The sequence below is a fragment of the Mustelus asterias genome, chromosome 16 (genome assembly GCF_964213995.1).
Source record: "Mustelus asterias chromosome 16, sMusAst1.hap1.1, whole genome shotgun sequence".
NCBI lineage: Eukaryota > Metazoa > Chordata > Chondrichthyes > Carcharhiniformes > Triakidae > Mustelus > Mustelus asterias.
In genome coordinates this window covers 68,972,781-68,988,199 of record NC_135816.1, presented here as the reverse complement: position 1 = coordinate 68,988,199, position 15,419 = coordinate 68,972,781, and the positions used below count along the sequence as shown (strand labels likewise).

The window sequence follows — 15,419 nt, the reverse complement described above, 5'->3', positions numbered from 1 at the left end:
GCTCCTCCGCTCCGGGGAAGTACTGAACGATGAAGGGTACTCTGTCCGCCGTTCCCATGTTTGTCTTCTGAGGAGGTCGGTGCGGTTTTTCGCTGTGGCGTGTCGGAACTGTCGATCGATGAGTCGAGCGCCATATCCTGTTCTTATGAGGGCATCTTTCAGCGTCTGGAGGTGTCTGTTGCGATCTTCCTCATCTGAGCAGACCCTATGTATACGGAGGGCTTGTCCATAGGGGATTGCTTCTTTAACGTGTTTAGGGTGGAAGCTGGAGAAGTGGAGCATTGTGAGGTTATCCGTGGGCTTGCGGTACAGTGAAGTGCTGAGGTGACCGTCCGTGATAGAGATGTGTGTGTCCAAGAATGCAACCGATTCCGGAGAGTAGTTCATGGTGAGTCGGTTGGTGGGATGGAACTTGTCGATGTCATCATGTAGTTGTTTCAGTGATTGTTCACCATGAGTCCAAAGGAAGAAAATGTCATCGATGTATCTAGTGTATAGTATCGGCTGAAGGTCTTGTGCAGTGAAGAGATCTTGTTCGAACCTGTGCATGAAGATGTTGGCATATTGAGGTGCGAATTTGGTCCCCATGGCTGTTCCGTGTGTCTGATTGAAGAATTGGTTGTTGAAGGTGAAGACATTGTGGTCCAGGATGAAACGGATGCGTTGTAAAATTGGATCTGGAGACTGGCAGTTGTCGGCGTTGAGCACTGAGGCAGTTGCAGCAATGCCATCGTCGTGGGGGATGCTGGTGTAACGTGTCGAGACACCAGCACCCTCCGGGCTCTTATCCCACGTACTCCCCGCGTTGGAGATCTCTACTGCATCCCGAAGATACACAACGCAAACACTCCCGGCCGTCCCATCGCATTGGGCAATGGGACCCTGTGCGAGAACCTCTCCGGCTACGTCGAGGGCATCCTGAAACCCATTGTACAAAGAACCCCCAGCTTTTGTGGCAACACTATGGACTCCTAAAGAAACTCAGCACACATGGAGCAGTTGAACCAGGAGCACTCCTCGTCACAATGGATGTCTCAGCACTCTACACCAGCATCCCCCACAATGATGGCATTGCTGCAACTGCCTCAGTAGTCAATGCCGACAACTGCCTGTCTCCAGATGCAATTTTACAACTCACCCGCTTCATCTTGGACCACAATGTCTTCACCTTCAACAACCGGTTCTTCATCCAGACACACGGAACAGCCATGGGGACCAAATACGCGCCTCAATATGCCAAAATCTTCATGCACAGGTCCGAACAAGATCTCTTCACCGCACAGGACTTTCAACCGATGCTATACATTAGATACATCGATGACATGTTCTTCCTTTGGACTCATGGTGAACAATCACTGACATCAACAAATTCCATCCCACCATCAGACTCACCATGGACTACTCTTCAGAATCGGTTGCATTCTTGGACACACGCATCTCCATCAAGGACGGTCACCTCAACACTTCACTGTACCGCAAGTCCACAGATAACCTCACGATGCTCCACTTCTCCAGCTTCCACCCTAAACACGTTAAAGAAGCCATCCCCTACGGACAAGCCCTCCGTATACACAGGATCTGCTCGGATGAGGAGGATCGCAACAGACACCTCCAGACACTGAAAGATGCCCTCATAAGAACAGGATATGGCGCTCGACTCATCGATCGACAGTTCCGACACGCCACAGCGAAAAACATCACCGACCTCCTCAGAAGACAAACACGGGACACGGTGGACAGAGTACCCTTCGTCGTCCAATACTTCCCCGGAGTGGAGAAGCTACGACATCTCCTCCAGAGCCTTCAACATGCCCTATGAAGACGAACATCTCGCCAAGGCCATCCCCACACCCCCACTTCTTGCCTTCAAACAACCGCACAACCTCAAACAGACCATTGTCCGCAGCAAATTACCCAGCCTTCAGGAGAACAGTGACCATGACACCACACAACCCTGCCACAGCAACCTCTGCAAGACGTGCCGGACCATCAACACGGATGCCATCATCTCACGTGAGAACACCATCCACCAGGTACACAGTACATACACTTGCAATTCGGCCAACGTTGTCTACCTGTTACGCTGCAGGAAAGGATGTCCCGAGGCATGGTACATTGGGGAGACCACGCAGACGCTACGACAATGGATGAATGAACACCGCTCGACAATCACCAGGCAAGAGTGTTCTCTTCCTGTTGGGGAACACTTCAGCGGTCACGGGCATTCGGCCTCTGATCTTCGGGTAAGCGTTCTCCAAGGTGGCCTTCACGACACACGACAAAGCAGAGTCACTGAGCAGAGACTGATAGCCAAGTTCCGCACACATGAGGATGGCCTTAACCGCGATCTTGGGTTCATGTCACACTATCTGTCACCCCCATGACTTGCCTGGAGTTGCAAAATCTCACTAACTGTCCTGTCTGGAGACAATACACATCTCTTTAACCTGTGCTTAACCCTCTCTCCACTCACATTGTCTGTACCTTTAAGACTTGATTACCTGAAAAGACTCGTATTCCAACCATTATTTTGTAAATTGAGTTTGTGTCTTTATATGCCCTGTTTGTGAACAGAACTCCCACTTACCTGACAAAGGAGCAGCGCTCCTAAAGCTAGTGGCTTTTGCTACCAAATAAACCTGTTGGACTTTAACCTGGTGTTGTGAGACTTCTTACTGTGTTTACCCCAGTCCAACGCCGGCATCGCCACATCACACACATACGCACAGCTCCCGCCCTCTCACACACACAAATACCTCCCTCTCTCCCTCTCTTTCTCACACACATACACGCACAGTTTTCTTTAGCTCTGATGAAGAGTCATCCAGACTTGAAACGTTAGCTCTGTTCTCTCTCCACAGATGCTGTTAGACTAGCTGAGATTTTCCAACATTTTCTGTTTGTATTTCAGATTTCCTCTTGTGTGAAGAAATGCTTCCCGACATCACCTCTGAACAGCCTAGCTCTAATTTAAAGTTATGCCCTTTGTTTTGTGGTCCCTACTGCAGAGAGGAGGAAACTATCACCTCATTTAATCACCTTAGACATCTCAATTAGATTGCCTCTTGTCTTTATTTTCTGTAAGACTAAATGTGAGAAACTTAAGGGAATTTTTTCTCACATAGTGATGCATTACTAGAGTTAGCAGTTGAAAGAGAGACCATGTCAACATATAAGAATGGATTTGGTAGGTCGTTGAAAAAATGGAGAATAAAGGAATATGGAAACAGGGGTGTCAGAGACACATGGGATTCAGATTATTGCTAGTGTAAGAGATAACATGCACAGATAGCTAGAGCTTACAGTCTGTTGCTGCACAGTAATATTTGTGAAACGCTACGTAAACAGAAATCACCTTCCAAATGAGAGAGGAAAAAAACTAAAAGAAAAATAGAACAAATAATTTCATTTAATCATCAGTTGCAGCTAATGAAAGATGTCTTATTTGCAGTTCCAGCCTCCTTTCTGCCACTAGTAATTGCAGGATCAATTGTTGGGGCAATACTTCTCCTGGCCATTGGACTTTGGACACAAAGGAAATACTTGTGCAGAGGTAAGAAGTCCCTGCCGCCAACTCTTTCTTCACAAAGCACAGAAGAGTCTAGTTACAATCATTGTCTAACCTTGACCATTGCTGTTGAAACTGTTTCCCTGGCACTGCCTGGGTGGATTTCTTGCAGAGCAACACTTCCATTACTACTGCCTAATAACCCCCTCATTCTTCTACCTCCTCAGTGTTTTGGTTTCGTACCCATCTATTTCTTACTCCTCTGATGTTCTTTGCCAGTTAGTTTGTCCTTTTCTTCATATTTATCTTCCTCCGTAGCAATTTCTTTCGGATCATTTGGCTGAATACTTCTCAGATCTACCAGTCATCAGCGCATCCGCTGGTAACTGATGGACTTACTGCTAACCAGTGACTTTGTTTGTGACAACTGGAGTCAGTCTTATCGTCACTTCTTCAATAGTACCTCCTACATCCATAATCCCTACCACTTTGAAGGAAACAGTAAGTGTATGGGAATTCTATCATCTTCCTTCTGCATCACATACAATGTTTTGATGTATTGTAGATCCGAGAGCAGTCTGATTGATTGGCAGCCTATCCATCACCCTAAGCATTCACTTACTCTGCCACTGGTGTGCCAATGCTGTTGTATCTACCATCGACTGGAATTACTGGACCAACAGCTGTGTGGATGTGCCTTTGCCACACAAAGTGCAGCTGTTCCATCTGAAGGGCAGCTGGAGGTAGAATACCTGCCCCCACCCCAAAGAATGATTTAAGCAAAAAGTTGTTGGTTCATTTCAACAGAAGCAAATTGAAAGTCACAAATACATAGAGCAGTGTCCCATCAAGTCTATTCAGTGTCAAGCTCTCTCTCTCAGTCCTCAGTATGAAGTTTGTAGACCTTGCAGCTGGCTTTCAATGTGTCAATATACTAGTTTCTTGGACCACTAGGGGATATCTGCTGTTTTCCATTTCATGGCAATCATTAACTTCAGAGTTTTATGATTCAGTGTCCAAATATCGATGGCCTTTGAGCTTCTTTCTGAGAAAACCTCCCATTAAGCAAGAAATAAGTGGCATTTACATTGTGTATTTTCTGACTACAGGGTATGACTAAAAGTGATTCATTATGACTAATGAATCACTTTTAAACTCTAGTCATTGTCATAACACAGGAAACCCAGGGTCAATCTTCATGCAGTGAGTTCTCACAAAGAGCAACGTGGTAATAACTGAATAATCTGATGTTGGTTAAGTGATTGACATTGTATTGGGAGAACTTTCAAGGCATTTTTACATCCAGCTGAGAATGCAGACAGGGTCTCAGTTTAATATTCCATTGAAAGGATGGCAGCACCTACAGTGTAGCACTGCCTCGGTACTGCTCTGGAATGTCAACATGACACCTATGTGCTCAATTCTTAGAGTGGAACTTGAACCCATGAATTTCTCCGGCCCAGAGAAATACTGACTAAACAACAACTGATTCATTCTGTTTTCTGTTTCAGGAAAAAAGCCTGAAATTCAGTCGCAACCAGTGTTCCACAGTGAGATGCAGGACCCAAAACAGGTTTGTGAAGATCCCGTCAAATTTGGAGAGGAGTATTTGGGGAGGAATCGTATAATAGTTTGGAAGTGGTCATTGCTCACTCTGTGGTCTTCAGTAATCCTACTGTTACATCCATCAACCCACATGATACTAACAAAGCTAGCATTTTCATGCTGGTTCCCCTCCTGCTGTTTCTGTCTAATGATCCATCTGATAACCATGAAATAGGAGGTTATTGCTGTAACACCAACGGAAATGTAGCAAAACAAAACATTTGCACATAGCATGCCCCAGAAACAGCAGTGTGTTGGGTGACCAGATAATGTGCTCTTACTGGCGCTGGTTAAAGAATAGACATTAGCCAAGACATCAGGGGTGTGAGCAAACTCAGCATACCATGCAATTCAGTGCAATTCATGACTGGCAGCACTCATGATGTCTTTATTTTGTTACATATGAATATAGAAACATGGGAATATACAGAATAGGAACAGAAGCAGGTCATTTGGCCCTGCCATTCATTTAAGATCATGGTTGGTCTCTTTGTGTCGCATTACATCTGGATTTGAGCCAATAAAGGTAAATAGAGGCTACTTGGCAATAATGACACACACACATGTATACGCACACGTACACACACACACTCCCTCTCCATTGGATATTGAACATGCAGCAATGCCTATCATCACCACTTAGCTTCTGCTGCTGGAAGTTTAAAAGTTTATTTATCTGTGTCACAAGTAGGCTTACATTAACACTGCAATGAAGTTACTGTGAAAATCCCCTAGTTGCCGCACTCTGATGCCTGTTCGGGTACACCGAGGGAGAATTTAACATAGAATCATAGAAACCCTACAGCACAGAAAGAGACCATTCGGCCCATGGAGTCTGCACTGACCACAATCCCACCCAGGCCCTACCCCCATACCCCTACATATTTTACCCACTAATCCCTCTAACCTACGCATCTCAGGACACTAAGGGCAATTTTAGCATGGCCAATGCACCTAACCAGCACATCTTTTGGATTGTGGGAGGAAACTGGAGCACCCGGAGGAAACCCACACAGACATGGGGAGAACATGCAAACTCATCACAGACAGTGACCCAAGTCGGGAATTGAGCCAGGTCACTGGCGCTGTGGGGTTACAGTGCTAACCACTGAGCCACCATGCTGCCCCTTCCATGCTGGAAGTTATAAGCTACCTTATCCTGCAAGAGAGCAGAGCAGTGAATGTGATGCAATGTGTTCATTTAGGTTTTGTGGCTGTCATGGTTGAATAGCTTTCAATTATGTGCCAACTGTGAGATTTGGGTGTATATACAGCATTAAGGGTGAGGTGAAGCTATGGAAGTGAGAACTTATTGCTAGGGATTGTAGGAAAGTGACGGGGTGTGTTATGACCACAAAAGATGGTAATTGTTGAGCAAACAATGTCCCAAAAGGAAACCTGGCTTACGGGCCATAGCCTTTTTTTATCCTGATAATGAGAAGATCTGATCTCAGCAGCAAAAAATTCCAGTAACACTTCTGGGATTTAAAAAAAAGATTTATTAACAAGAAGAGAAGACTTAAGCACACAAGATTAAAGTTACACAGTTAAAATAGTCTTACAAAACATTGCCCTAAAGAAACCAACTTGGTCAGACCCACAAGTAAACAACTTCCAGACAACACTCCCTTATGGATGTTTAAATATAAAATTTGGTAATGTTACCCAAAGCAAACTGCTTGTAGTAGACATTGTAGTAAAGATTACAACATGTGACCTCTCAAACTCACTTTCGTTCTGCTGTGGAAATCCAATAAACTTCAAAAACAAGACTGCTTCTGAAATCCAAGACTCTTCTGGCTTGACTGGGTGGCTGCTTCACATTTGCACCTACTCCCAGCACAGAACTGTTACCAGAAAGTCTTCCCTTTATGGCCAATCCAACTCAGCTCAATATCTTTAAGTATTCTTTGAGCCTTTCATCTTCAATTCCTTGGCCCTCAGTACTCCTTTGAAATTAACTTTTTCACAATATATAGAGGTTTTTCCTATTACGTCCTGATTTGAATCAAATCAAGTTTAATAGCTTTCTCTTTTTTAACTTATGAAATCTGTAAAAGCCTTTTACTCCCCTTTGAAATTTAACAGCTAAAAAACCAAGTCCCTCTCAAGCTCATAATGCAAATTTATAAACTTTACTTATTTACTTTGAAACCCACTTCACCACAGCTCCAATACAAATGCACACATTTAACACCTCTACCTGTTTCATCTCTCAGTTCTCCCGGATAAGCTTTCCATTAACCTTTCCCCAGCTTAATTAAACCATTCACACTCACACACACACACACACAAACTCAGCAGATGGTGAAATTTGAGTTGAATAAAAGACTGGAATTAGAAATCTAATGATAACCATGAAACCATTGTTGACTGTTGTAAAAACCCATCTGGTTCATTAATGTCCTTTCGGGAAGGAAATCTGCCATTTTTACCTGGTTTGGCCTATATGTGACTCCAGACCCACAGCCATGCGGTTGATTCTTAAATGCCCCCTAAAGGGCAATTAGGGATGGGCAATAAATGCTGGCCCAGCCACTGATGCCCCATCCCAGGAAATAATAAAAAGATCTGTATTCTTTACACAATAACACAATATTTTCCCCAAATATTAAAGTTAAACATCCATCCTCACAGTTATAGTTACTGAGCAATCTGTGAGAATACAGTTGGTGTAATATGACAATTGAAAATGAGTTCAATAGCGTTGACTACTTGTGTGAAGTCACTGAAATTCTTGGGGCTATATTCATAGAGTCATAGAGATTTACATCATGGAAACAGGCCTTTCGGCCCAACATGTCCATGCCGCCCTCTTTTTAAACCACTAAGCTAGTTCCAATTGCCCGCATTTAGCCCATATGCCTCAATGCCCATCTTATCCATGTAACTATCTAAATGCTTTCTAAAAGTCAAGATTGTACTCGCCTCCACTACTACCTCTGGCAGCTTGTTCCAGACACTCACCAACCTCTGTGTGAAAAAATTGCCCCTCTGGACCCTTTTGTTTCTCTCCCCTCTCACCTTAAACCTTCGCCCTCTAGTTTTAGACTCCCTTACTTTTGGGAAAATATGTTGACCATCTAACTGACCGATGCCTCTCATTATTTTATAGACCTTAATGGTGTTTGCTCCACAGATATTTGCTCACTCAGCTTTTGCACTGTTTGTCTCGAGGCCTCCTGCCTTCCTCCAGCCAGGCCTTCAGTGTTGTGTCAGAGAATCTTGGAGCACAATTCCTATCATGTGGCACCAAAATTTGGGGTTCTTTTTGCTCACACTCTCTTCTGCAATCACTATTAGCACCTGCTCCAGTCCAAATGCACTTTCCTTGCAAAGTGGCTTTAAGTTTGGAGGCGGAGAGATTCTTTCCACTTAGTAAGGAAGTTAAAACTAGAGGACACAGCCTCAAAATAAAGGGGGGTCGGTTTAAGACAGAGTTGAGGAGGAACTTCTTCTCCCAGAGGGTGGTGAATCTCTGGAATTCTCTGCCCACTGAGGTGGTGGAGGCTACCTCGCTGAATATGTTTAAAGCGCGGATGGATGGATTCCTGATCGGTAAGGGAATTAAGGGTTATGGGGATCAGGCGGGTAAGTGGTACTGATCCACGTCAGATCAGCCATGATCTTATTGAATGGCGGGGCAGGCTCGAGGGGCTAGATGGCCTACTCCTGCTCCTATTTCTTATGTTCTTATGTTCTTAAGTGGTGTTAGTCTCACCTAAACTTGAGGCTTCCACTGAGGCCTGCAGTGCTGCTAAGCAGTATGTCGAGAACTGGCTGACATGATCCTATCATGCAAATTGGAAACTAAGGGCGAGAGGAAATTACATATTACAATGCTTACTGTCTTGGGCTCTCCTCCATTTCATGATCAGTGACTCTCACCCAATCCTGTGAACCTCTTATAATGACTAAAATCAATTGAAAAAACAATGTGTTAAGGCTATCAGAACCAATGTCTTTCCAATTGTATGGCTGCTTTTTATAAAAAAAAGGTTCCTTTCCTTAAAAAAATAAGTCCTTACTGAGTTATCTTTGGCAGGACAATCAGGAGAGCATTTCCGTCACCAACAGAGTATATGACAACTTGTGCATGAGCGAGAGTCCAGCTGAGAAAATGGATGCTCCGAGGGGGGATTCTGCAGGTGCTTTGGTGTATGCTTCCATACAGTTTGGCAAAAAACCTGAGGGCTTGAATCCAGAAAATCCCAACGCAGAACAAATGATATGTAGTGGCATTCAGGTAAAATTCATTTATGTATAATTTTACAACACAGAAAAGGCCATTCAGCCTAACAGGTCTACCCTAATGTTTCTGCTCCATGCAAGCCTCCTCCCATCCTATTTCATCTCACCCTGTTAGCATATCTTTCTCGTCTTTTCTTCCTCATTTAACTTTTCCAATTTCATAAGGCAGAATTTTCCAAAGAAATGGTGAAGTGCCAGGTTCTAAGTGAAAACCAAAGTGTTTCACTCCAGAAACACAGCCAGGTTTTCTGTCCAGATCTTTCGAAACACTGTCAAAAAAAAATAAACATCACTCCGAAGGAGTGGGGCCTGATAGAACCGGCAAGACTCGCTCCTCAGAGATTGGGGAGCCATATTTAAAGAGCGCCCTGAAACCAAAAGAGAAAATGCTGGAAAATCTCAGCAGGCCTGGCAGCATCTCTAAGGCGAGAAAAGAGCTGACGTTTTGAGTCTAGATGACCCTTTATCAAAGCAATGGGCACGATTTTACCAAAATTTCGTGCCCGTTTTCGGGCGCGAAGTCGTGATAAAGTTGGACGTCGGGCCTAAAACGCGGTCCAGACCCGACCCAAGGCCAATCGCGCCTTTACCAATGGCCGATCCGGGTGCCGATCCGGCCCGTGCCCAAATCGGCCAGCGGGCCGATTTAAATGCATTTGCATGCTTTTAAATCGGCATAATGAAGCCCACGTCCAACTTACCCAAGGATTCGCACTTTACGAGGCTCCGATCCGATCGGCGCCCGTGCATTTACCGTGTTGCTGAACTCAAGTCCGATAGGGCTTCAACTCAGCAACTGAACCGCCGAATCGCCCCCGACCACCCTTCGCGAACTGACCCTGCGAACCACCCCGGCAGCCCACCGCCCCCCCGCGATCGGACCACCCTGGGACGCAGGCCCCGCCAGCAGCCCCCCCTCCCCCCGGGATTGGACCCCCGGGCCTTGACCTACCTTGATCGCTGGTGTCCGTCGAAAGCATCTTGCAATTCCGGATCCTGGCCTTGCTCCGGGGATCCTGATGGGTAGGATGACGTCTCTTCACTGGGCGGGGGGGGGGGGGGGGGATGTGACATCTCTTCCCTGAAAGTGGGGGGGGGGGGGGTAGGGGGGATGTGACGTCTCTTCCCTGAGGGGAGGGGCAGGGGGTGGAATGTGACGTCTCTTCGCTGAGGGGGGTGGGGGGTAGGGGGGGGACGTGACGCCTCTTCCCTGAGGGGGGGCGGAGACTTCACATCCCCCCCACAGCCTCCCCCCTCAGGAAGAGATGTCATATCCCCCCCTTCCCCCCTCTCCCCGCCCCCCCCCCCCCCCCCAGGGAAGAGACATCACATCCTCCCCCCTACCCCCCCCTCAGGGAAGAGATGTCACATCCCCCCCTTCCCCCTACGGCCCCCCCCCCCCTCAGGGAAAGTCAAAGGCAGCGCAGACAGCAGTGCTGTCAGCTCTGCCTTTGACTTTCGCGCTCGGGCGCGCTGAGTGCTGGCGGCTTCGAACTGCGCATACACAGTTCGGTGATCCGACAGATGCAAATGCGCCATGCCCCACTCACTGAACCCGCGCCGAAAAAAGGCGTTTGGGGGCGCTGGAGCGCGGCTGCCGGGCGCGGGTCTGATTTACGACCGCACCCGGCACTTAGAGCCGATTTGGTAAAATCGGCCCCAATGTGTTTCGCCTGAAATCTATTGATCTTTGTTTTAAATATTTCCCCTTTTCTTTGCGAAAGCAAAATTAATTTGCTTTGACAAAAGCAAAATACTGCAGATGCTGGAAATCTGAAACAAAAACAAAAAATGCCAGGGTCTGGCAGCATCTCTGGAGAGAAAAACAGGGTTAACGAAGAGTCCGTATGATTCTTCCTAATAGCTTTCTTCATTTGCTTTAAGCAAGATTTTTGAAAGTTTTATTCTACACTTTGAAGCTTTTACATATCAGGCATCTATCAGACAAATATCCATGAGAATGGATATTTTGGGTGGTTTTTATGAACTTAAGGTGCTAAGAATGAGTTTGGAGTTCATGGTTGTAATGGGGAGACATGCACTAGAATTAGGATATTCTCAAGAGACAGATAGAGAGACAGAGCAGGTTATGGAGGAACTTTCTAATCTCTGGGCTCATGGGAGCTGAAGAACATTCACCAATGGTCGGGTGAAGGAAGCAGGTGATACACAAGAGACCAACATTGGGCATAGAGGTCTCAGAGAGACACGGTGCTGGAAACAGTTATGGAGATAGGGAGGAACATTTGAACACACGGATGATCATTTTCAAATTGAGCTGGACAAGGAGCTAATGTAGGTCAGCGAGTAAAGAGTTGAAGGATGAATGGGGTTTGATGTGAGTTCGTTAGAATAAAAGCAGCTGAGCTTTGGATACGTTTAAATTTACAGAGGGTGGAAGATGGAGGCCAGACAGGAGAGCATTGTAATAGGCACATCTGGAAGTAGTATAACATTTGGTGAGGGTTTTCAGCAACCGGAGGCTCTGACAGAGACAGAGAGGGGAGAGCTTTCATTTTACAGAACACTTCTACATGTCTAAATCATTTTTTTCATTCTATCAGCAGGATGATCAAGTTGCTGAATACACTGTGTATGAGAATGTGGACAGGTGTAAAACCAGCAGTGAGGAAGCAAGCGTTATCAAGAAGGATTCAGAAGACGCCATAATGTATGCCTGCGTTGTTTTTAAGAATAATCCACACAATCAGCGGAGCACCAAGCACAGAGAACTGTAAATTGCGTCATGTGGGAAAAAATATGTTCAGAAACTAAACAAATTTATTTTGCGTAGGATCAATGGATTTTCAACCACATGTACTCCGGAAAATACTTCTCCCATGTTCTGTGGAAAATTCTTTCTCAGAATGCAGGAATCGCTGTATTGTGGGGAAATTTCAAGAGGTGGCCAATTGTGTCCTAAAACTAAGACAATTCAAAACTCGCAAGGTGAGTTTATTAAACATGAAAACACAAGACAGTACAAATGTACAGCCGGCCACAGTCTTACGAATAATAATACAACTCTACCTACAGAGCGACAGAAACCCTCCGGAAGAACTGAGTTATGGAGTCAAATACAGAATCAATTATACTTTAATATATAATATATATATAATTCTGCCTTCCATTAGCTTAGAATCAATTTCCATTAATAGCATGGTGATATCTTATTCGTCCAACTGATTACGGACGTAGCCTCCCCTCTTGGCATTAACTACATACCTGTTGCTCAGTAACGGCAGATGCTACCACAAGATCAAAATGGATATTCCCACCGGCTCACTGCCAAGTTGTTCCTGCGTCCGGGTTCATATCTATTTCATGTCTGGGCAATAAATACGTTTATTCACAATGTTGCATAATGCGTTCCCTCTTAGGAATGCCAGCCGATAAGACTTGTTGATTGATCTGTTCCCAGACCTTTGGTTTTAAACTTTTGACTTCAACCACCATGCCTTTCGGTAACTTTGCTTGACCAAGTGAACAATGCATTTGAAATACATTTAAAATATCAGTATATGTGTTTTAAAATCATAACTATTTGTTTTGACTCATTTACTGCATCCACATATATGTTGTCTGTGTTAGCTTGCTCAGTAATCATTGAACTCTTTACTAATTCCTTGTCCTTTGAAAGACTGCATTCTGCTTATAAATCTTATTAGCTAGTTAGAAATCCCCTTCCACACGCTGGCAAGCACAGCTTTTATTTCCTATTCCCAATTGCCCTGGACTGGGCTTCTCCAAGAACATCTGCAGCCCTTGTGGTGATGGTGTTCGCAGGAATGGTGCTACATAGAGTGTTCCAAAATACTGAGCCTGCGATGCTGAGGGGAAAGAAAAACATGTATGTGCAAGTCAGGATGGTGTGTCCCTGGACAGGTGCAGACGAGATATTGGTGCTCAAAAGTGACAGCTATTCGGGTCTGATTCTGCTGAGTGTTACCACCACAAGATGTCAGTCATGGTTCCTGCTGCCAAAGGTACTCCAGCAGTGACCCCTGCTGGAAAGTCAGGTGAGAACAGAATAAAGCCTCCGATTGGATGAGAAAGAGAGAGACAGACACTCAGATTGAGAGAGAGAGAGAGAGAGCAAGAGATACAGGCTGAGCTAGATACAAAGAAAAAGAGAGACAGTGAATAATATGGTAGAGGCAGCAACAGAGAGAAGGAGAAACAGAAATAGGGAGAAAGATTACAGAGGGAAAGAGACACCGAAGGAAGAGCAACAGAGGGAGACAAAGACAGAGAGATAGACGAGAGTATTGGAAAAGACGCATCTGGAAGTAACTTAAGAATTGCTGAAGATTTTAACAGGGCTATATACAGAAGCAGACATGGGAGTAATTACATTTCACAGAACAGTGTTTTCACTTCTGAAGACCTAAATAGTGTTATCACCCTATCAGCAGGGTAATGATGTTGCTGAATCCATTGAGCAAGATAGATAGGGAGCAAAGTCTCTTGGAGCTGTGGCACAAACTTAAAGCACCTCAGGCTCCTGAAATCTCCTTACAGTGGGTGGCAGCACCCTGGGCCTAATTGGCAAACCACTTTGATTCCGCTGTCAGGCGCTGCCAATCACATACACAAAGAACAAGAGGCTCCTGCCACTCAATTCATCACAGGCATGGCAACAAAAATTGTGGAAAGGGAAACATGCCTGAGATTCCTGATAGCTGGAACTTGAGAAAATAATAACTCACAGTCAAATTATTTGTTCGTTGTCAGAAAAATTTCTCCTCAATGAAACAATAGCTGTAATGAAACTGGGCAACGCACGAGCATGGGTGGATTTTGTCAACCTTCCCTGCCACACTCCATTTTGTTGGCTGTCCAGTAAGAGGAGTTGTTGAGTAGAAACCCCTGTTTGTTTAACGGATTATTAATGCCTGTGCAGGCCTCACAAAATGCCTATATCAGGAGGCTCATGTGGACTTCCATTACTGCCCGGGTCAGAATGCAGTAAAGCAAGCAGTGTGCCCATCCAAGTCAACTCTTGTCCAAAGCATTGCTGGAGGAAATCATCACATGACCTGCCCATCTCCAGTTGCCCCACCCTTCATGTTTCTGCCACTGGACAGCTGACATGCGCACCCTCATGGGGTATGGCCTTGCCACACTGATCAGGAAAGCAAATTGTGCAAAAATTGTCGCCGTTATTGGCTGATTCTAGAATGTCATTCAAGCAGACCTTCAATCAAAATCTTCAATATTTTACATTTACATTTAGTGACACCATCTAGTTTAACTACCCAGATTTCTAATTACACCACCAGGATGTGGGAATCACACCCAGCACTTTACCTGGAAGGTGTTATCTTAGTGGGACTGCACAAAGCGCCCAATGCTGGGCCTCTTCCATTGCACAATTTAGTGCGATGTTAACTATAAGCCTGATGCTTACCGACACTTTCAGGAGGAATGGCGAGGCTTCCCTTCCCTCCATGCGCAGAGTGAGAATTAATGAAGTGAAATGTGTTATTTGATACAATCAAGCTGGCTGGATGATTGGAGTGCTCTGCATGACAAGTACAAAACTCAACCTTGCATGATAAAGTCATAGGGTCATAGAGGTTTACAGCATGGAAACAGGCCCTTCGGCCCAACTTGTCCATGCTGCCCTTTTTTTTAAAAAACCCCTAAGCTAATCCCAATTGCCCGCATTTGGCCCATACCCCTCTACACTCATCGTACCCATGTAACTATCTAAATACTACTACCTCTGGCAGCTTGTTCCAGAAACTCACCACCCTCTGTGTGAAAAAATTGCCCCTCTGGACACTTTTGTATCTCTCCCCTCTCACCTTAAACCTATGCCCTCTAGTTTTAGACTCCCCTACCTTTGGGAAAAGATATTGACTATATACCTTGTCTATGCCCCTCATTATTTTATAGGCCTCTATAAGGTCACCCCTCAGCCTCCTATGCTCCAGAGAAAAAAGTCCCAGTCTATTCAGCCTCTCCTTATAACTCAATCCATCAAGTCCCGGTAGCATCCTAGTAAATCTTTTCTGCATTCTTCCTAGTTTAATAATATCCTTTCTATAAT

General features: G+C 45.1%; 1 protein-coding gene across 4 annotated transcripts in view; it reads left to right on the top strand.

Moving 5' to 3' along the window:
- LOC144505235 (B-cell receptor CD22-like) overlaps positions 1 to 12,902 on the top strand; it is a 50,535-nt gene extending 37,633 nt beyond the window's left edge. Inside the window, exons 7-10 of one of the 4 annotated variants that reach the window (XM_078231252.1) lie at positions 3,452 to 3,553; positions 5,020 to 5,081; positions 9,159 to 9,359; positions 11,932 to 12,902. In XM_078231252.1, coding sequence (XP_078087378.1) covers positions 3,452 to 3,553; positions 5,020 to 5,081; positions 9,159 to 9,359; positions 11,932 to 12,102 — 536 coding nt within the window. In that variant the 3' untranslated portion in view covers positions 12,103 to 12,902. Of the gene's footprint in view, positions 1 to 3,451; positions 3,554 to 5,019; positions 5,082 to 9,158; positions 9,360 to 11,928 lie in introns of all 4 variants that reach the window. The other 3 variants (XM_078231253.1, XM_078231251.1, XM_078231254.1) reach the window with 3 other exon arrangements.
- Positions 12,903 to 15,419: the final 2,517 nt, after the last annotated feature.